General features: G+C 46.0%; 1 protein-coding gene across 7 annotated transcripts; it reads right to left on the bottom strand.

Annotated features, from left to right (window-relative positions):
- Positions 1-210: 210 nt before the first annotated feature.
- On the bottom strand, positions 211-9358 carry Siglecg (sialic acid binding Ig-like lectin G). Of its 7 annotated transcripts, none has more exons than XR_015683393.1 (12): positions 9153-9316; positions 8917-9011; positions 8456-8833; positions 8048-8326; positions 7229-7276; positions 6543-6806; positions 6293-6419; positions 5936-6193; positions 5556-5840; positions 5205-5292; positions 4998-5109; positions 211-1194 (listed from the first exon to the last, which is right to left on the bottom strand). XR_015683393.1 is itself a non-coding variant. In XM_087654229.1 (12 exons), the coding sequence occupies exons 1-12, from the start codon at positions 9188-9190 to the stop codon at positions 928-930; spliced, it is 2160 nt and encodes a 719-aa protein (XP_087510355.1). In that variant the 5' UTR covers positions 9191-9316; the 3' UTR covers positions 211-927. The 7 variants fall into 7 exon arrangements, 6 of the variants coding, with proteins under 6 accessions (XP_087510355.1, XP_087510364.1, XP_087510376.1 ...); XM_087654229.1 differs by having other exon boundaries at positions 6293-6340; XM_087654238.1 differs by having other exon boundaries at positions 6293-6340; positions 9145-9293.
- Positions 9359-23013: the final 13655 nt, after the last annotated feature.

Here is a 23013-nt window from a genome sequence, read left to right as displayed (position 1 = left end):
AAGTGGCACCTTTCCATGGCCTCTGCATCAGTTCCTGCCTCCAGGTTCCTGTGCTGTTTGAGTTCCTGTCCTGATTTCCTTTGATGATGAACAGAGATATGGAAGTGTAAGACAAATAAACCCTTTTCTCTACAACATGATTTTTGGTTCTGGTGTTTCCTTGCGGCAATAGAAACCCTAACTAAGACACCAAGATACGAAGAAAGAGGCTCTAATTGATCAGTGTACCTTTTATTTCAATATTTAAGATGACCGACTTCTTGCTTCATCTTCACTGAAGACGGGTTTGGGTGGGCTTTTTCTCACTGAAAGCAACAGTTGAGTGGGACTTTGAACTCTTCCATAGGCTTTGATGAAGGCCTGTGCCTCCACCATAGTATGACAGATGGCATCTCGGTGTGAGTGCGTGAGAGAGAGATAAGACATGGGAAGATCAAGAGAGCTTGGCAACCAAACTTGTAACCTCCTGGCTTGAGAACTGGTCCACTCTGTGGGACCAGCACTGACACCTTCCAAAGGCTGTGCAATGCCCCAAGACCTAACATTTCTACCATGTCCCACCCCTGAAAGAGCACACATCACCTCTCCCTCTGAGTGTAAGCCTTTGAGAGACACACTTAGAACATACCCAAACAGGAGCTGTCATCTTTAAAAAATTGTTTTGTACATCTGTTTATTAACTTATGTGTGTCTGCACGCAAGGGCGTGAGCCATAATGCTCATGTGAGGAGTCAAAAGACTGTGGGAGGTCACTTCCACCATGCGGATCCTGGGGATCAATCGAAGAGTTCATCGAGCTTGGTGGCAAGCACATTTAACAGCCCCTGCCCCCAGGTTATTTTTAAGGAGAGAATATGCTTTCTTTTGGAGGCCCTCTCTCTTCACTACTCTACCATTTAGGTCTCAGTCGTAAAGCCCAGAACACCCTCAATGAACTCTGACTTCTGCGTAATCAGAATAGGTGTCTTGGGGGTTCTGGGTCTCCCGTAGTCTGAGGCGGGGGAAGTTGAGAGCAGCATAATGGAGTTCTTCTGGGTTATTTTCAGAGACTGGGGCCTGAGAGGATGGTCTGGGGTCTGGGAAACCAGGGGATGTAAAACGTGGGTCCTTCTGCTTCTTCTTTGGTTTAGGGGAGTGAGTGTCCAGGGGCGAAATCCCAGAAGGGGTGTCTGGTTCAGCTTTCCAATTCCGAGCCTGAGGGGATAGCAAAACATGCTTTACTACCCACTCAGTAAGCAGTTGTGCATCTAGCATGTGCCAGCCACTGGCTTGGGAACTGGGGCTCTAGCTTTAGAGAAACAGGAATCAAGGAACAAACCATACACAAACAAAAATCTAATGAATGCAAGTAATGAATGCTGTGAAGAAAATAAAGCAGGAGTTGGGGCTAGAGAGATGGCCCAGCAATTCAGAGTGCTTGCTGCACTTCCAGAGGACCCACACTCACAGCAGCCTCTCCCGGCGGCCCATCCTAACCACCTAACTTCAGGGAATCTGAGCTCTCTTCTAGCCCCTACAAGAACTGCACCCACAAGGTACACATATGCGCACATACACGTGCACTCACTTGCACACATAATTAAGAGTAAAAATAAAACATAAAGCCGAGTGGGGTACATGCCTTTAATGCCAGCACTCAGGAGACAGGGCCAGGTGTGTGTCTCTAAGTTTGAGGCCAGCCTGTTTTACATAGTGAATTCCAGCCTAGCCAAACTACATATTGAGACCTCGTCTCAACCAAACTGAAAACAAGCAAAATAAAAGGAGAGTCATAGCTATAGATTAAATAGCCTTCCCACAAAGAGATACTTAATTCTGAGCTAGAGAGCATATGTGAATTACCCCAGTTCGATCAGTGTGCTGTGTGAGTAGAGTGGTGCATCGTGCCCATCAATAAGCACAATGACTATATATTAATGTTAAAGTACACAATGAACGGATAGGTCATTCTGGGCACTTAGGATGGGGTGATTATCAAGTGAAAGAGCATTGAATGAAGCAAGGAGCCAGGCAGTCTCAGGGAAAAACTCTCCCCAGGAAGGAAGCAACAAACTTAATTATTCTAAAAGAGTCTGGAGTTGTAAGCCTAAGAAAGGTCCTTCTCCACCTGTTCAGAGGAGAAGGGGATGGGGCGTGGGAGAAGGATTGTGGGAGAGGGTGACCAGGAGTGGGGCAGTGAGCAGGATGTAAAGTGAATAAGTGAATAAGTAAAATGAATGAATGAATGAATGAATGAATGATTAAGATCGGGCCCGGAACGATGGCTTGGTGGGTAAAGGTGCTAATAGTACAAGCTTGAAGACTTGACTTCCATCCTTGGCATCTAAAACCAAAAGAGGTTTAACTCTTGAAAAGTAGTCCTCTGACCTTCAAATGTTCACCGTGGCATGTATGCACAACTTGCAATAATACTACTGACAAATAATACTAAATAAAGATTAAACCTTGAAATTAAAAGTACAGGGTGCTCTATGCGACTACACAGTCTTGTAAGACAAATGGAAGTGCTACTAAGAAGTCCCCCAAATGGTGTTGGAAATCTAAAGAAGCGATCACTGGGGGCAAAGGGGGAGAGGGTAGTAGGGAATTAAGGCATTTTGATCTATGATTTTCTTCAACTCTATGTTTTGGAATGATCAGAGAGTTTAAAAAAATGTCAAGAATGGGGCCAAGAATGTAGCTCAGGGCAGAGTGTTTGCTTTGCGTGCACAAAGCCCTGGATCCCGTGTCCAGCACCACACAAATCAAGCACATGCCTCTTATGTTAGCACTCTGAGGGTGGAAACAAGAGGACCAGGAGTTAGTTCAAGGTTGTCCTTGGCTAGACAGGAAAATCCTTAGTTATGGAGAGAACTTGAGGCCAGCCTGGGCTACATGAGGGCCTCTCTGGAAAATCAAATGTCACAGAAGTAGTACCACGTTCTGTACTCTGCACAAGGTCCCTGTGCCCTTACTCCAAGTCTCCACTGTTTACACCTTAATTGTGAGGCGATATTCACACAAGGATGCTGATATCTGAACAGCGCACTTTGTTGCCCACCTTCTAGGGGAGACTCCTATTTAACTCCCCTTCAAAGAGTTCCTATCCATTTTATAGGCTAGTCTGAACATGCCCAAAGGCACTTCTGTCATGTTTTCTTCTTTATCTATGACCTTAAACTGAGCAGGGGCATTGCTCCTTAATGAGACCTGCTCAGGAGTGTGTGCCTTACCTGGGAATGCTGGGGTTGTGCTCCTGAGCTGGGCACGTGCAGGAATCTGAAGACCTCAAGGTTGTTCCCTATGTGATTAAGTATAGGCCCAGTCCGGAGTCCTTTGTTGCTGTTCTCATTGACTAGTTAAACACATGCACGTGACTGCTACAGTCAAGATTCAGGACCCTGGGTCATCATTGAACAACTTGAGAGTCTCACTTATCACTCCCCTTTCCCTAAAGCATTTACTCACCTGTCATCTGTCTCATGGAGTCCAGATTGGCCTTAGATTTCATGTACAGTCAAGGAAGACCTTATACTTCTGACCTTTCTGCCTCCACTTTCTACGTGCTTGCCATACACCACTATGCTCACTCTCGTTCTGGGCTGGGGATTTGTGCATGCCAGAACTCTACCCACTGAGCTATATTTCCAGCCTTGTCTCTGGAATTTGTGACTTGGTCAGTGGGATACACATGGAATCACATAGTATGCAACATTCAGACACTCTCCATCTGTGTCTCCCTAAGACTCAAGTTAATTGTCTTATGCATCAAGACTTTGCTCCTTTTGCTGGCTGAGTAGTATTCCAGAGGAAAGGTGTGCTTGTGTGGTTTCTACAGGATGTTACATGCAGAGAAACGGAGTGGAAAAGACAAGAGCGGAATCAGAGGAGGTAACAAAGAAAGCAGCTGTGGTATCCGGCTGAGAGACGAAGCATGAACTGCACAGTTGAGGAAAGACTAGGGTGCAGCAGTTTGGGTGAATTTTGAAGGGAATCTGGCGATGGATCAGTTGTGGAAAACAGGGCCAAAAGATTATGCTAAGGCTTTAGCTTGCGTGGGGAAGGCCGTTACTGTTTGCTGAGAAAGAGATGAATGCATGAGGAGAACAAAGGGCCAGGCTGGTCAGATGTTTTAGCACAGGCTCAGGTAAGAAATGCCCACAGATGTCTTGAGTGTAGATGCTGCCTGGCGGGTTCCATAAGGGTCTGGAGTGCAGGGAAGAAGCTGTAGGACAGATGTTCGTTTGGGTCATCATTAGATAGCTATGATCTCATGGTTGTAACTAGTTTACTGAGCTCTCAATTAGGACCACAGACTCTTCTGATATTTTACAGATGCAATATATAAAAATATATAATATATAATAATTATTAAATAACAATATAATGTTATGTTATTATTTAATATATTACATTATATATTATTATCCCACTATTGGCCTATTATTATAGTTGAGGCACAGAGGAGTTCAGTGACTGCTCAAAAGCATGGGTGATGAACAAAAAGGGGAGGGGCAAGGCATATAAGCCCAGCCATCGGACTTTGAGTTCTGTATTTAATCAGTAGGATGTACCATTTCACAAGATTAATAATTATTCTTTAGGGCTAAAGTGTAGTTCAGTGGTACAGCGCTTGTCTGGCATCCACTAAAAAGGGGCTGGAAGTGTGGCTCAATGGTAGAGTACCTGCCTAGAATCCCCCAGTGAGGGGATGAGTATACCAGGCATGCACATGGCTCCGGGTTCTATCCCCAGCACAGCAACTACAGATCAAGTAGTTACACATGTCATGTCCTTGCTGGTGACAATAATGGAAGAAATATTAGCAGAGTCCTGGAGAGAGTTCCTCAGACTTGAAGACAGAAGAGGTGAAGACTTAGGGGGAGCCAGGGTTTGGGTTTCATCTTAGATGTTTTTTCTCCTTCGTGTCTCTAAAGCATGGGGGTAGGAGGGTTAGGGAAGGGATGTGTGCAGAATTGGCGGGGAATGTTAGTTTGAAAGCACAGCTGGCCACTCACCGGGGACCTGGTCTTGGGGACCACATTGATGTAATCCAGGATTGTGCTGCCCCGTGAGATTTTGGGCCTTGAGGTTACCTCTTGGGTTCCTTTCTTCTGTAGGGTCTTCATGCTGAGGGGATAGTCTCCTACTTGTTATACACTGTTCCATCTCCCTCTCCCAGGAGGTCCATATCCCAGCCCCCTTATTAGCTCCTTCCAACTCACATGATCACGACGAGGCAGAGGGCAAGGAGGGCTGTAATGCCAAAGCCCAAAGCTGCTCCCTTGGAGAATGCTGCGGAACTGTTTTTATCTGAAAAAGAATGAGCGTATCTCATGTGTATGTGATCTTACACACACTACAGAACAATCTGGACTCCATTTTCTATTGCACACCACACCTAAGCTTCTTATTTCCTTCTAGAAAGTATGACTGCATCCTCGGCCTTCCCTTCCTCTTCACACATACTTAGGCCATGGGTCCTTACCCTCCCAGACTTTGCTCCAACTACAGAGCCTTGCGGCCTACCCTACTGAGCTCCTCCACACTGAATCTAAGTCCCAAAGGGTCCTTACCAGGTAGCAGCAGGACAGAGGTGGTCTGGGCCCCATGGGTGTTCCAGGCTTCACAGCTGAGCCAGAGGCTGGGTTCCAGCTCCTGAAGGAGGCTCAGGGAGCTGTTGGCCCAGGGTCCAAGTGAGCTGGAGGTGACCTTGAAGGAGGCATTGCTGCTGTTTCCCTCCAGCAGCCCCTCCCCCAGCCGCCAGCGCAAGGAGGGGGCAGGCCAGGCTCTGGAGGAGCAGCTGCAGTGCAGACCCTCAGAATCCCAGGAGCAGGAGGGTCTGGACATCTGGGGTGGGTCTGTGGAGAAGGAGGAGAAGGAGGAGGAGAAGGAGGAGAAGGGTCAGCAGCTGGGCTCTCATCACAGGTCCCCAATGTCCTTTCCCCCCACTCACAGTGCACAGAGAGGCTCAGAGAGATGCGCTGGGTGCCCAGTGGGCTCTGTGCAGCACAGGTGAGTTCTCCTTCATGTTCTCTCTGGACCAGAGGCAGCTCCAGCACCCCAGGCTCTGAAGACTGGGTGGGGATCAGGGTCTGTGTCGCCCCAAACCAGCTCACACTGGCTGGGGGATTGCTATAGGTGACACACACTAGGCACAGGCTTTGGCCCTCCAGGACTGGGAGGGAGGTGCCATTCCTGAGGATTTCCAACACTGGGGAGGAGAGAAGGCAGAGTTGCCAAGTGGTCCATCAGCTGGGATGCCTCCCACCCCCAACCCGGATGCCCAGCTTCCTCTGCCCATTCTTTCTACCTGTTCTGTTTTCTTGTGAAACAGTCACTCTCAGGTCCTCTGGTGGATCTGCAATGAAGACGGGGAACTGGCTCCAGGCAGGCCAGGGCCTTCTCCCTGGGCAGAGCATCCCTCCCAGAGATGGAAGCTGTGGGTGGGTGAATCACTCACTGGGTCCCCAACACAAGCTGCCCAGTGGTCTGACTGCCATAGCCTGATGTTATTCCCTTCCCCTTCTCAGAACCAGGAGCCTTTGGTAGAGCATACTCACACAGCACAGAGAGGTCCAGGGTTTGTTGCTGGGAACCTAGCCTGTTCTCTGCTTGGCAGGTGTAGTGTCCAGAGTCCCCAGCTTTCACCCAGGGCATCTCCAATGCCAGGGTTCTAGACCCCACAGGGCTGGACCAAGAAAGGACTCGATCCTCTAGAACCCAGCTCAGGGTAGCAGGGGGCTGGCTGTCAGCAGTACAGAGGAGACGTAGAGACTGGCCTTGTTGAACTTCCAGATGTGAAGGATTCCTATTCAGTTCTGGGACTAAAGAGACGTACACAGAGAAGAGAGGATGAGATGAGCAGTGATAGAGAGATAGAGAAGGATGAAGAGAGAAACAGACAAAAATAGAGACAGAGATACAGAGACAGAGGAAGGATAGGCATAGAGACAGATAGAGATGGTTACAGACATAGAGATAGACACAAAGTCAGAGACATACATGCAAACAGACAGACAGATGGACAGACAAACAGAGAGAGAGAGAGAGAGAGAGAGAGACAAATATAAAGAGATGGATGAAGAGGGGCAGAGAGATAGACATAAGGAAAGGAAGAGGGAGCAAGATGGAGGGTAGGAGGAAGCAGTAGAAGGAGTTCAGGCCTCCTCTCTTCCCCCCTCCCCAGACTTTTCATTTCCCAAAGAGGACTGGAATAGTCTTACACAACCCCAGGAGACCATCGTACCTGATACATTGTCACGGAAAATGCTGATAGCAAGAGATCTGGGGGCATCTGGGAGAAGATTGTGAGCCAACTTCAGAGGGGAGTGCTTTGTTCCTCATGAGAAGTCCCTCAGGGAGAGAAAAGCACCACCATCCCAGAGAAGGCACATGACCAACCACTGCCTCCCGGGGTACAGGCACACCCAGGATGGTGTGCCCTCCTCTGCTTCATTTTGAATGTTTGTGGTGAACATGCCATATGTTTATGGATGCCCATGTGTGCACCTAAGTGTGTCTGTGAGCCAAGTATTGATGTAGGGTGCCTTCCCGAATCACTGTACACACTATTTACAGAGGCAAGGTCTTTCATTGAATTCAGAGCTTGCCAACTGGGTAGCCAATCTAGCTAGCAGTCACCAGTGGGGCTACCATGCCTGACCAGCGTTTATGTATGCTCTGAGGATTCAAAATCCATTCGCCATACTTGTGTGTCAAACTCTTTATCAGCTGAGCCATCTCCCCAGCAACCCTTTGTCTCCTTTTATACAAGATCGTGTGGATTCTAGCATATCTATATGCTACGTAGCCAAGGATAATCTGGAACTCCTGATCCTCTTGCCTCCCCCTCCTAGGGGCTGGAACACAAATGTGCAACCACCACTTCTCATATATGTGCTGCTGGAGATGGAACCCGGGGCCTTGTGCATGCTAGGCAAGCACTCTACCAACTGAGTGACATTCCCAGCCCTCCTCCACGAACTCTCCTGAGCATGAAGTTGGGGGATTCTCTACCTCCCATCACCAGGACTCTGCATAGCCCAAAGCATCATATCATACTCACAGGCCACTCTTAGTTGGACAGTCCTTTGTGTGCTCTTCCTAGAGAAGTCCAGCTGACATGTGAGCTCAGTACCATTGTGTTGAAGTCCTGGGGTAAAGCTCAGCACTGAGTAATGGGAGGTGTGTGGTCTGGTTTCTTGGAAGGAGGCAGCAGCCCCCATCCAGGAGAAAGAAGGAGCTGGGCATTGCTCGAAGTTCCAGGAAAACAAGCAGACAATGGTCACTGGCTGCCCAGGCTCCAGGATCTCAGGAATGAAGATGTCTGGTTTCTGAGTCAGGGCTAAGGGGGAGGATGCCAATCTTGTGACTCCAGCTGTCCCTCCCAGAAGTTCTTTGCATCATAGTTTATTTCCCACTGTCCTTCCTCCAGTGAGAGACAGGGGTTCCCTGCTATGTCCACAACTCTTACCTTCCACTTGCAGCGTGAACGCCTCCTTAAAACTGTATTTCTCATATCCTTTCTCTATCCGGAAGAAATACTTTGTTGAGTCTTCCCACCGAACATCTTTGATTAGCAAAGAACACTTCTTTTGGGAGAGATCCCCTAAGAGCTGGAATCGCCCTGGGGCTCCCTGTTCTAATCCTTTATCTTTGTTATTTGTGGCCACTGGATATTGAAGTGATTGTCTTCTGATTTCTTTGAACCAGTAGCCATATTCTGGGTACAAGTTAAACCAACGATTCTCAGGGGAGATGAAGGAGCAGGGCACGAAGATACACAAACCCTCCTGTGCCTTCACAATTCTCTGCACCTGTAGGAAGTATTTCTCCATCTGACCTTGAGACCCTATAGGAAACAGAGGCATATTCTGTAGCCCCAGCCCCAGCTCCAGCCCCAATCTGGGTCACTCTGGCTTCCGGCCCACTCACCATCCAACAGCAAAGATAGCAGAAACATCAGCAGTGACATCGTGGCCTTAGGAGGATCTTGGACTTGTACAAGTTGGCCTCCTTCCCCAGCTGGTCTGTGTTAGATTGGGGTGAGAGAGAAAGGGAAATGTAGGCGGAAGCTGAACCCTGAGTACTGGTGCAAGACAAGATGTTGGCGGCAGGCTCTGAGCCCATTGTATTTCCCTTTCCACTCCCCCTCCCCCATACCCACTTGCCTACTCCACATTTTGTGGAGCATTCGGCCCTTGGACATTTGGAACTGATCCTTCCCAGCTATCTCCAGTGGCTAGGAGGGAGAGACAGAGCTATGTCTGGCCTGGAAACCTTGCTGTGGGTGAATATGCGTGTTGTGGGGCTTTTCTTTAGGTGCTAGGTCAGTAAGAAAGCAGAAGTAAGAGTTTTGGTTGGTACCTCTTGAAGTGAGTCCTGGTGGGTGCAGGAGAGCGAGACCTCTTGACTTAACTGATGTTCAAATATAAAAACAAATGGATAATCACTATATTTCTTGGTATTGAAAATGTCCCAAATACCGTATGAGTCCTACTTACACTTAGAAAAAGAGGAAGAAGAAGAGGAGGAGGATTTGGAAAAAGAGGAGGATTTGGAAGAGGAAGAGGAGGAGGAAGAAGAGGAGGAAGAGAAGAAAAAAGTTCAGTTTGAATGATGTTCAAATGTAACTGGATATTTCTCACCATGCTTTTTTTTTCCTTTGCTCCATGCTAAATCACATAAATATAGACTGGTCTTAGTCCTACCCCTTCATCCTCCTTTGTGAGCTACTGACACTTTGACCTCTAAAAGTACCCACAGCTTTCAATGCATTTCAACCCAGTTCCCCACTTTTCTTTCCTCTTCAGTCAGAAAACTGAATTTCCCACTTGTAATTTATGCATTGATGAGGTTTTCCATATCTGGGGCTGACAATGGTACTAGGAATCAAGAAACCTAAAGAATGCAGTGTGTGTGTGTGTGTGTGTGTGTGTGTGTGTGTGTGTGTGTGGTGTGTGTGTGTGTGTGTGTGTGTGTGTGTGTGTGTGTGTGTATGTGTGTAAAACTTGAAGTATTTCCCACAGGCTCCTGTGTTTGAAGCTTGACTCATTGTGGTACTTCTTTGCAAGTTCATGGGATTTTTGGTTTGGGAGTGAAGGCTAATAGAGGAGGGTCACTGTATGGGAGTGGGGAGACCTCTGAGAGCCAACACTCTGCTCTGACTCCTTCCCACCCCCTGAGTTATGGCCAGCTGCTTCATGCTTTCTTACCCCAGTCAGTCCCCATGCCATGCGTTTCTTACCGCAGTGGACTATACTCTCTGATCTGAGTCAAAAATGCTTCTTCCTTCAGGTTCTACTATTAGGAATCTGCTCACAGCAAGGAGAAGAGAAACTAACATTTTCTCCAAGATGCTGTCCTCTTACCTGGTCTTTTTCTTTTACTTATGTGTGTGATTGTGTGTGGTTTTCGTGTGTGTGTGTGTGTGTGTGTGTGTGTGTGTGTGTGTGTGTGTGTATAGCTGTGCTGTCCTTGGAAGCCAGATGTGTTAGATCCTCTGGAGCCAGAGTTATAGGCAGTTGTGCAGTGCCTGACATGGGTTCTGGGAACCAAATTCAGGTCTCTGGGAGAACACTATGAGCTCTTAACCACTGAGCCATCTCTCTAGCTTCCCTTACCTGATCCTTCCCAAAATGACTCTGAGTCATGTACGACATGCACTCATTATCAGTCTCTATGCATCCATGAACTGGGCACAACGCTTCATGGGAAAGAAGTGTAATGGTGAATTCCACAAGATGTCTGATATCAGGGATCTCTGGCTTGATAAATGAAGAACTTGTAAAATTCAAAAGCTCATAATCTGGGGATACAAGGGTGAGCATTCATGACAGGATCTTATGGAAGGAGTGGTCATTTACTCTGGGTAGAAGGAAATTACAGTAGATGTCTTGGAGGAAGTGATCATTAGATGTTCTTGCCTGCATCCCTGTAAAAATAACGTTTAACTATTTGTAAAAGAAAACTTTTGATTATTTGAAAGAAATATATTTATACAATGTATACTGATCATATCTATCTATCACTACTTACCTCCAAATACCTTCTAGGGTTCCCTATCCTTCTCCCACGTTATGTAGCTGATAAAATTCTCCACCTCCTTGGGGAGCTCATTAGAGAATAGGGTATTCTAAGGAGAGATGAAACATTCCACTTTGTAACAAAGCATGTTAAATTCAGGAAAGAAACTACTCAGAGACTTCAGGAAGTCTCTGAAACTGAGCAGATTCATTAGATCTCTTCTTCTTCACGCATATATAAGCAGTAAGGACTTCTGAGAGATACTCTCAGACAAACTGGGTAGCCTAGAAGAGGCTCAGATCAGCTGATCCACCCACAAAAAACAGAGACAGGGTGAATCGCTTGGAAGAGACACTTTCCAACCGGCTGAGCTGCCTGCAAGTTGTGCAGTTTACTCTAGGTTTCACTTTGGTGAGTTGTTATCCATGCTAGCGTGGGCTTTGATGATGGAGCTATGTTCAAGTCATTTTGTTCCTCTTACACACACACATACACACACACAGCTCGCGTGTGTGTATGTGTGTGTGTGTGTGTATCATGTCATATGAATAGTGTCATGCTACATTTCTCAACTTCATGTCCTTATTTTTAAAAACAGACATTGAGTCCAATTAGTGCTGCCCATGTGAACATGTGGCCATTTCCTAGAGCAGAGACAACTTACTGGGTTTGCATTTCCAAAGGTTAGTGACTCTCCCTTTGGAGCCATCAGCTGCTAAGAGCTCCTCTACTAGGGATAAAGCCCTGGGACCTTCCCCAGTCCTTGTTGGGTTGGGATTTTTACTGGGTTGATCTTTGCACCATGTTTTGTTCTCATGTCTGCTAGATTAGCCTGCATGAAGTGTGGTAGGAAAACACAGTGGTCTCTGAGTTTTCCTCCAGAGATATAACCAATCATGGACTAACAGTATAAATAATGTGTCTATCCTGAGTAGATGTTGTCCTAACCAATACTCCTCAAATACTAGAGCATGCATAGAGTTTACACTGTGCCAGGGATCATATATACTTCAGAAATGAGTTAAAGTGCATGGGAGGATGTACAGAGGATGGTTGGCAGCACTAAATCTATTTTCTACTATTTGTATGGTGTTATCATCCATCCACCCATCCATCTGTCTGTCCGTCCACCTATCCATCCATCCATTCCCGTCCACCTATCCATCCATCCATTCATCCACCCACCCATCCATCCATCCACCCACTCACCCATCCATCCACCCACCCACCCGCCCATCCATCCATCTATCATCCATCCATCCACCCATCCATCCATCTGTCCGTCCACCCACCCACCAATCCATCCATCCATCCATCCATCCATCCATCCATCCATCCATCCATCCATCCATCCATCTAATGTTGCTATGAATGTAGCCTACACCAACTGGGAACTTACTATTTAGCTCAAATTGGTCTTGAACTCGGGATTCTTCTGTCTCAGCCTCCTGAGTACTAGAGTTATAGGCATGTACATCCCTATCCACAGTGTCATTGTTAGCTTTAGTTGTTACTTGACACGCCTGGGAAATTCTAAAGAATTCTCTCCATTGAATTGATCTGTGGGCATGTCTATGGAGCATTTTTTAAAGTGCTGATTAATGTAGGAGGGCCCAGGCCATGGTGGGCAGTACTATTTCTGAGTTGGTGATCCTGGGCTATGTAAGAAAGCAAGCTGAATAAGACAGAGGGAGCAAGCCAACAAGCAGCATTCCTATGTACTCTCAGCATCAGTTCCCTCCACCTTCCTGCCTTGGCTTCCCTAAGTGAGGGACTGTGACAAAACTGCAAGCCGAACATACACTTTCCTCCCCCAAGTTGTTTTGGTCAGTGTTTTATCACGGCAACATAAAGAAACTAGGATATATAGTATTATCTATTTTTTTAATTAAATTTATTCTTTGATAATTTCACAGATGTATATGATAAATTGATTACTGTCTCTGCCATCTTCTGTATATCCATACTATCCCTGCCAACCTTCCTTCTACCCGAAGACATTCATATCTTTTTGTTTTGTTTTGTGGCCCACTGACTTAACCAGGGCCATCTGTGTGGACCATGAGTTTGAAACTGACCATTGTAGTCTGGTGGCTTACCAGTATGTCCACAACTGAAGGCAGAATCAGTCAACAGTTTATCCACAAGGTAGCAGTCAAAGAACAACACGTGGTGAACAGTGCCTTGGGGCACTGTAAGAGACTACGAGAGAAACGGCTGCCATCCAGCATGATCTTGGTAGGGGAGAGAAGGACACGGGTCCTGCCCCTGGGACAAGGCCAGCAGGCATGGGTGTCTATGAGTGTCGATGACTGCTGTGGGTGTAGGGCTTGCTTGTATTATATTCCTTTGAAGAATATCCTCCCTGTTAAAGTTAATGACTTTGTGATAATTAGAGACAGCACGAGTCTGGGAGGCAGTAGTGTGTATTAGCAAGACGGTAAGTACTAAGTGCTGGGACTCTCAGGATAGCCCTTGAGGCTGTGGAAAAGAACTCTAGAAACATGAGTTTGAACGTATATAACCTCTCAACTGAAAAATAGCTCAAGTCTCAGGATGGCGCGTCCCAGGAAACACCGATCCCGGACTAGCCCCCAAATGAAAGATCCCCGAAGAGAGATCCTTACTGAAGTCTTGGGAAATGGTGGACCCCAGACACAGAGAGACCATTTTGGATGTAATAAGCAAAGGCGAGGTTTATTACGGAGATCTATTATGGGGATCTCCGGGCCAACACGTATCCCACGCAGGAGACAGAGGTGTCGACCCCGAAACTCAAAATTCAGGGGTTTATACAGGGAAGGCTAGGGGGTTTGGCGAGGTTTCACACAATTGGCTGTTTCAAACAGTGGCAGCTAATTTTTGGCGAGGCTGTAAGTGATTGGCTCATTCAAACATAGCAGTGAGATTACAGCACAGCAGAAGAGTACATGCTGACTGGGGCGTTTAGGATTTTAGAAGCTAGGGGCTTATCAGGGTTTGAAGGACATCTGGTTAAAGTGTGACTCTGAGTAAGCTGGGGTAGGTGCCCTCCTGCCAAATAGTTTACGAGTCAATCCCGATAACTTGGGCTGGTTCCTGCATTCCTTTTCTTTATCTTTATGGTCTGTTAGTCTGGGCGGGGCTGCCTGGACTTGCTTTTTACAGTGTTTAGCCCTGTGTCTGTGAATTTTGAAACTTACTCTTTTAATTTATATTTTTAAACCTTAAATCTGTATAATTTTCCTTTCACAACTACACAAAAATATAAGGATGTAATATGAATTGTATAAGGGGCTTCACAGATCTAAAGGAACAGGCACTTATACTATGAGTCACCTTGTCAGAAAGATAGTAAAGAAAGAGATAAGGAGATTTAGGGAGTGGTGATCAAAAGGAGATCCCACCCAGCTAAATTTTGTTGTTGTTGTTGTTGTTGTTGTTGTTGTTGTTGTTGTTTATGCTTACAAAGGCAGACAAATTCCTGAGTTCAGGATCAGCCTGGAATAGAGCTAGCTTATTGTCTGTGCTTAACAAAGGCAAGCAAATCTCTGAATTCTTTTGTAATGTTTAAAGAAAATGTGTGCTTGCTGTCTCCTAAGATAAGAGGCTGGGGTCACAGGATGCTGATTCATAGGATAATCAAAAGGAAACTTGGAGTAAATGACTTGATTGATGTGTAAAATAAAAGACTGGACTTATGATCTTCAAGAGAAGAGCTATCCTGAGAATTTTTTTGTAATAGCAAGAACTGCTTGGAGAACTGTCTCAAGCAGAACATAGAGAAAGAGCTCTTGAGAAAGCAGGTCAGAGAGAAAGAAAGCAGAACAGAGAGAAAGCAATCTGGAAATCAGTCTCCTGCAGAACATAGGCTGCCAGCTTGGACTCATAATTTGACTTCAAGTTGTTTGTTTTGCTGCTCCCAAATACTCCTTCTGAAAGACCGCCAGGGTGGGGAAGACCCCCACTCAAATCTCGAGACAACGCAACCCCCAAGAACTCACAAGAAACCAGTCTTGATGTAATAAACAAGAGGTGTATTTGAGGAACCAGAGCTCTGGGGACGACACGTATCTCACACAGGAGACAGAGGAGTCGACCCCGAGCCCAATTAAAGGAAGGGATTTATAGGGAAAATTACATAGGTATTTGGCAACAGTCACACAAAGCAATTTCATTGGTTTGTAACTTGGGCTCAGTTCAACTCTAGGCAGCCCTGCTTCTGGGGCAAGCTGACCCTAATTCTCGTTTTTCTCAGGACTGTTGAGTCAGGCCTTATCGAGGCCAGATGGTTTGTGGTGGCTATAGCCAGGCTACATCCCCAAAATATGTTATGTTATTCTTTGCTGTGAGGTGCACTTGTCCTCACAGCAGGGTCAGTGGGGGATAGTTTAAAATCTTTATTCTTTCACTTCCTCAGAACCCCTTTCCAAACCAAGGCTGGTCCTTGGCAAACAGCAGCAGACCTTCTACCTCAGGTGATTTTGTTCCCTAGATTGTTCGTGAATGTGATTTTGTCCCTCCTGTGGCAAACATTTACATTCAGTTTATTTTTTTATTCTTGTTGGATGTCAGAACCCATTCTGATCAAGGTACCCTGAATCTGGATACGGCCTTGTATGGATGAGAGTAGCAGAAATAAACTCCATTTTGTTTTTAAGAGTCTGTTTTAAATTCAGCTGCCCTTAGAGAGGCATGGCCCCCACCCTTGAGGCCTGAGAAAAATCACAAGATGACCCTGGCAGTTGCAAAATAGACACAGCAGCTACAACTAGCTGATAACAACAGAGTGGGATAAAGAAACTTAAATCATTCCCAGGTCAAGGTTTTTTTTTTTTTTTTTTTTTTTTTTTTTTTTTTTTTTGATGTATGTTCCCTCCTTGTGGGTTAACTAGGTGCTATAAACCAATTAGCTTAAAAGCCAACACTCCTTTACCCTCTCATGTAATGCCAAGGCTTAGAACACCCCCATTCTCCCCATACCCACTTGCATTTTTTCCTTTATAAACCCCCCTTATCCTAGACCTTGGGGCTACTCTCTTATCCTGCTGTATCAGGAAGGTTTGTGGCCCAAACTCAACCTTGAATAAAGACTCTTGTGTGCTTGCATCGGAGTTGTGGTTCCTGGTGGTCTCTCTGGGATTTTCGAAATCTGGGTATTAACAGCCTTCTGCCTTGTTTTTGTGCCTTCTCAAATATAATCTGTAGTATATGCCAGGAAAAATTGTGTTTAAATTGGCTTGTCCTGAGAAAGTTCTGGGAAAGGACTACTTTGTTAACATTTCTTATGAGCTTGCTGACATTTATTTACATGTTTCTCTGAACTCAACCTTCCTTGGATTATTACTTTCTTTGTTACATTGGTTTATAAAAGTACACTAAAACTGAAGTAAGGTTGCTTACAGGTTTAAACTGTAGTCCTCCCATTATTTCAGGGCCTCAGAATCCAGTTCTCACAGACACAGTGGCCAACACTTCACCAGGGAAGGGCAGGACCCCATGAGCCTCTCTGCCATTTATGACTGTTAAGTCAGCCCACTTCGAGTAGCCTCAGCTGCTGGGAGTCCCTGAGTGTCATGGCTGAGTTGCATTCAGAAGATAACATTTCTCTCTATTGTCTGGGTTCTTTCATTCTTTCCATAATGTTCCTTCAGTGTGGTGAGAATTCTGGAGTTTTGGTTTCTTTGGATAACACAGAAATACTATGGGAATGTATTCTTGTTTTAATCCCAGGTGTGGGGATGTGGGGCTGCTTCAGATTTTCCACAGCAGGTGACTATGATTTACCTCATGCTCTAGGAGGGGGTGTGATTTTGCTAGCTGCAGATAGTTTTTGTGATTATGTAATGTTTGGAATGCTGGAGACTTTTTAGAGGGTCTACAAATGCTAGGGCTTGAGGGGTAATATGGGTTGTTGGTTGTTGGCTGTTGGTAGTTGTGGTTTATTGTTGGTATTTGATGGTTGTTTTTGGTCGTGGTTTCTTAAGTGGTCATGCACAAATTAAAAACAACAAGAAGAAATTAGATATCCTGATGGTGAAGATCAAACTTGCCCTAAGGAACTTGTTGATCCTAATTAGCAGGAAGTAGTCTAACAATAATGTCACCCCCTCTTTTCTGATCCCTGACTTTATTTAGGAATCTTTTTTCTTTTATCTCTATCCATTTTCTATCTTATGTAGTGTTGGGGGGGGTTTGAAAGGGTAGAAGAAAGATGAACCCACAAAGTAGCCAACAACAGCTATACTTGAGCCTTAGAGGGGGTGGTATAAATGCTTTGTTCAGGTCTAAGGCTTAAATTCACTATGTATCTGAGAATGATCACAAACTTCTGCCTCCTTCTTTTACCTCTGAAGTTCTGAAATGACAGGTATATACTACCACAGCCAATTTATGAGTAAGTGTGTATTGAACGCAGGGCTTTGTGAAGGCTAGGCAAGCACTTTACTAACTGAGCTACATTACAGCCTTAGATCACTACCCATTCTATATGAGACATTTATACATGGTCCTGGGACCACTATCCCATGGATACAGAGAGATGAGCAAACCATAGACCATGTATCGGGAACCATAAACATTTACTGCCTCTCAGCCCTTAGAGTTGGACATCTGAGATTAAGGAGGTTGGTGGCAAGAGTTGGTTTCTTCAGAGGGTATCCTTTCTTGGCATGTAGGCAGTCAGTCATCTCCTTGTGTTGTCACATGGTATTGTGGTTGGAATATGCTTGGCCCAGGGAGTGGCACTATTAGGTATGACCTTGTTGAAAGAAGTGTATCATTGTTGGGGTAGGCTCTGAGAGAGCTTCCACATAGCTGTCTGAGAATGCCAGTCTTCTTCTAGCAGACCAGATGAAGATTCTCTGTTCCTCCTGCACCATGCCTGCCTGGATGGTACCATGTTCCTGCCTTGATGATAATGGACTGAACCCCTGAACCTGTAAGCCAGCCCCCCAATTAAATGTTGTACTTGTAAGAGTTGCCTTGATCATGATGTCTGTTCATAACAGTAGAACCCTACCTAACTGAGACACATGGCTTTCTCTCTCTCTCTCTCTCTCTCTCTCTCTCTCTCTCTCTCTCTCTCTCTGTGTGTGTGTACATGTGTGCGTTCATGTTGGAATAAGGATTAAGGATTGGAATGTGAAATGGAAGGCTTATGTGTTGAATGATTGACTGCCTTGGTCCTCCCACTCCTAGCTGGCCCTTCTCCCTGTATAATTGCTGGCTTGACATGAGATATAAGTCAGATCTCTAAGATATTGTATTGGCTGGTTTTATGTGTCAACTCCACACAAGCTAGAGTCATCAGAGAGAAAGATGCCCCAATTGAGAAAACACCTCCATAAGATTTGTCTGTAAGGTATTTTAGTGATCAGTGGGGGAGAACCCTGCCCTAGAGACATAGCATGGGCACTGATAGAAATGGCTGATGATTACTAAGCACAGCCACTTCCTGTTGCTGGCCCATTTTCTGGCTCTGATTAACTGCATCCTTAGCCCCCACAGTGCCACCTCCTCACCTTCCTTTCTCTCTTCAGTTATTGGCAATAAGAAGGCTTTCTTCCCACCTAGATCCTAGACATTTGAATAGCAAGATCACCTTGGTCCTCTTAGTTAAATATTAGTGTCATTCTCACTCCAGTATGCTGCATCTGTCAGCATCTGAGGCTGACTCTCAGTCCCCACCTTGACACCTCATCATCATCTGTGACCACAGGACACATCTCTGGACTCTCCTGATAGGCGGCTCTGCTCAGTAGCTTCTTCTCACGGCTTTCTTGCTTCTTCTACCTCATGCCTCTGACTCTGAAAGATTGAGAGTTTGGTGTATTTTCTATGGGCTTTTCTTGTATTTATTGTTTTGACTGCATTAAACTTTGGTGTGCAGAGTCCCCAGACTCCATTCCATTTGGACCCTTCCCCTGACTCCAGGCTCTGGTATCCACTGTCCATCTCCACCTTATATATCAGAGACTCCTCAACCCTGAAGGAACTAGAGTGGTGATGCTTCTCACGGTTTTCTCCATCTGCAGGGCTGGCTGTGTGAGTCATTGGCAGCCCGATTCTTTAAATTACTCATGGCAACCACAGAATTGTGATGTGCATGACCGCTATGGTCACCAATGACACCTAGAAATGCCCATGAGTTATTTCCAACAGCTATGACACATATGAGATGGAGACAGCTTGCTGTTTTGGTAAATGACACAGACATTCATTTACTTATTGAGTCTTTCTTCAGAAGTATGTAGAAGCAATCTCATCCAGATCCATCATTGGGACTTGAGCTATGTCAACACCTTTGTTGTTGAGTTTTATTTTGTTCTTTTTTAATTTTTATTTATTTATTTTTTATTTTTGCCTTTTTTGATCAAAGTCAGAAAACCTGCTAGACAAATTCTATTTTGTTTGTAAAGACAGAGTCCTAAGCCTAGAAAAGAAAAATACTCTTGTAGGGCTAATAGTTTTGACACTGGTGGCTTGCAGGAGAACTATAATGCGAGAGTAAATACATGCCTCTGCTCCACCTGCCTCTGCTCCACCTGCCTCTGCTCCACCTGCCTCTGCTCCACCTGCCTCTGCTCCACCTGCCTCTGCTCCACCTGTCTCTGCTCCACCTGTCTCTGCTCTACCTGTCTCTGCTCCTGCCATCCACACTGTCTGCTACCCAGGGAACAGAGATCAGGAAATCGTGAAGACCATTAAAAGCTTATTGGCCAACTATAGTTTCTCAGCAGAGCAAAACGATCATTCCCAACTGTGTGCTGGTAACAGCAGGACCAGAATCCTACTCTCCAAATCATTCAGCTATAGACAGACTCTTCCTTTTCTTCTTCCCAAAGATGCTGAGTCCCTCTCCTGGTCTCTTCTGCTCATCTCTCAGGATCACTGTGGACATTTGTGCCTACTGAAGAGGCTAGATGAGAGTTGTTAGGGGAGTAGTTGTTGAGCTTAGAATCAGACCCAGAGAACCCTCAAGGTACTATATGGCAGTGCCTCCTAGAGTTCTACTACCCAGAATCAGGTACCTATTTTAGCATCTCTTGACTGTTGCTGAAGGAAACTCCCTGCTCTGATAGGCTCTCTGTCCAGTAAAGAACACATGCCATTAACAGTGTGAACAGGGTAGTGAGGGCTGATGGTTGGGCAGAGGTCAGGGTTAAGAGCATGAGGATTGGCAGCAAATAAAAACAATAAAGCATCCCCAAGAGACTTTTAGAGTTAACTTTCTGTTTGACTCCACGGTGGGAAAGCCCATCATACACATGTCAAACCCAAGTACATATGACACCAATAGTGGACCCTGATGAGACCTGTGGTCTCTAGGTGAGAGTGACATGTCTGTGAATGTTCATTCTTGGTGACAAAGGTACACATTATGGTAACACAGGAGGCTATATACAGGCGAGGGCAGCAGGTATGTAGGAAATCTTGGTATTCACCACTTAGTTCTACTATGGAACTTAAGCCAATCTGAAAACTAAAGATAATTTTTTAAAAATTCTCCAGGAGGTTCACCAACTGGAGGTAAAATATCTGCATAGAGAGACAGGGAAGAAATTGCTGGTCATTCATGAATATCCCTGCAAGTACCAAAGATCACTGAGGAGGAGGCTAAATGAGTGGTTCATACTGAATTTTCTACATTGAGTCTGAGCAAAGCTGGTTCAGCTGAGTCCCCAGCAAGGACCCATCTTGAGAGGCATGGATTAAGAGTTCTCTGTAGCATGTGCAGAGTGGAATTCTCTTTTCACTTGGAGTGAGCATGAGGTAAGGCAGAAATTTCTGACACCATCCCAGAAATCAGTCTAGAAGGATTCAGTTTGTGCCCTTCTGTGTCTCTAGTTCAGCAGGTCTTCAAGATTCACTCACCATGGTTGTCCAGTCCCACCTTCCTGTCTCTATACCATGGACAGATTGTTCTGCCTTTACTCATAGGTTACACTGAGATGGATGGCCCTCTCTACAGTGTACTAGCTTCACAAAAGGTCACCTGGTAGATGAGGTAGGTGTCAGGGGCCTGGGGCCTGGGGCCTGGGGCCTGGGCATGAGTGTCAGCACTGAGGAGAAGGTGATCCCGGGGCCCAGGGAGGCGAGGGCAAGTGACATCCAGGAGAAGGTAAGGATGTCCCCCTCTCACTGACACAGAGCACAGAGCAGGCTTCTGGGACAGTCAGGCTCCAGGGAGGCGGAGGGCAAGTGACATCCAGGAGAAGGTAAGGATGTCCCCCTCTCACTGACACAGAGCACAGAGCAGGCTTCTGGGACAGTCAGGCTCCAGGGTTCCAAGCAGGAGGGTGTGTGTGTGTGTGTGTGTGTGTGTGTGTGTGTGTGTGTGTGTACGATGGTGAGGAAAGGGGATTCATGTAAGATCAGGTAGTGTGTGAGGTGCAGCTGTGAGGAAAGCCCTGGCTCTGATGTAGCTTCTGTCAGAGTCCTGATGCTCTAGCCCCAGCCCCAGCCACATCCAGAATGGGGTCCCATTCCCATCCTGTGGTTCCCATCATCTTCTGGAATAGCTAGAGCCCACAACTTACCTGTCACATGCACAGACACTCACTTCTCATAATAACTCCATTGTGAGCTTCCTTTCTCTCCCAGAAAGAAGTAGGAACCGTTGTCACCTATTTGCGCATCTCAGATATCCAGAGAGCAGTTGTTCTGCCTGTCTCTAGTTCGATGGAATCGGCCCTGGGAGTCCTTCGACCCTTGCCATTCCGGCTTGTTTGCGGCCACTGGAGACTCTTGACTTGTATTAGCACCTGTGTGGCCATAAACCTGAGGAGAGAGGTGCAGGGCACGAGGACACAGAGACCCTCCTGCACTGTCACCACCAACAACACTTCCAGCTTATGTTTATCAACATCCTTTTGCACTCTGTGGCAATAGGAGGCTTGGCTCTGAGTTTCCAGTCACCACCCACACCAAGAGCAGTAAGCAGATGCAACTGTATTGAGAAGGATTCCCAAGCTTCTGTTAGTGAGCAGAGATGGGAGGTGAGGTGCAAGAGAAAGTGTTGCCAGAGCCAGCCCAAGTTGGAAAGAAGCCAGAAACTTCCATTGACAGAGTTCAACCACAGAGGACTGGAGCTCCTACCCTCTGCATGCAGCAGATGCAAACCCTGAGGCCAAGGCCCTAACAGCCATTTGAGAGGCACCTAAAGGAGAGACAGGAAGGAGGGAGGGGGAGAGGAGTGGAGGGAGGGAGGGGATCCTATCACTGAACTGGAACCAGACACAGGGGACATAATGGTTCCTCTTACTCTGAGTCACTATTTTTCATTTCTTGCAATGCTGTGGACCCAAGCCTGGTCCTTTCATTAGCACCTTGTCACTGAATTCATCACTGGCCCTTGCTATTCTGGTACTTGACACCCTTATGTAGATCAGGCTGGCCTTGAACTAGTTTCCCCTCTCCATTGCTGAGATTGCAGTGCCTGCCATCCCTGTTTCATGTTGTTATTAAGCTGTTCCTTGACTTACATGCGTATAGTGCATCATATTAATCTCTCACTCCCACCCTCTCATCTACCTCTCATCCATGTTGTCCCTCTCCCTACAGAGCCTTTCCCCACATTAATGTCTTTTTGGTTTGTTTTGTGACCCATGAATTTTAACCAGGACTTCCTGTACGTCTACAGGTTTGGCTATCCACTGGAGGCCATGGTGGGCTCATCCTTGGGTACTAAATTGAAGACACTTGTCCTCCCTCAAAATCCATCATAGAAAAGAGTTCTATGATCATTTTGTTTTCTGTTGCTGTAGTAAAACAGTGTGACTAACAGCAAATTGGGGGAGGGGTGAGTTTATTACATTTTATACCTTTCAGGTCATAACTCCATCACTGAGGGCAATCAAGACAATATAGGAATCTGGAGACAGGAACTAAAACAGCGGCCATGAAAACATGTGACTTCCCGACTTGTCCTCTCTTCCATGGTCAGCTCAGAACACCTGCCCAGAGGTGACACCTCCCACTGCGGACTGGACCCTCCTCCGTCAGTCAGCATCCAAGGAAACATCC

This window comes from Rattus norvegicus, chromosome 1 (assembly GCF_021556685.1).
Source record: "Rattus norvegicus strain SHRSP/BbbUtx chromosome 1, alternate assembly SHRSP_T2T, whole genome shotgun sequence".
Lineage (NCBI taxonomy): Eukaryota > Metazoa > Chordata > Mammalia > Rodentia > Muridae > Rattus > Rattus norvegicus.
This window is presented reverse-complemented; position numbering and strand designations above follow the sequence as displayed.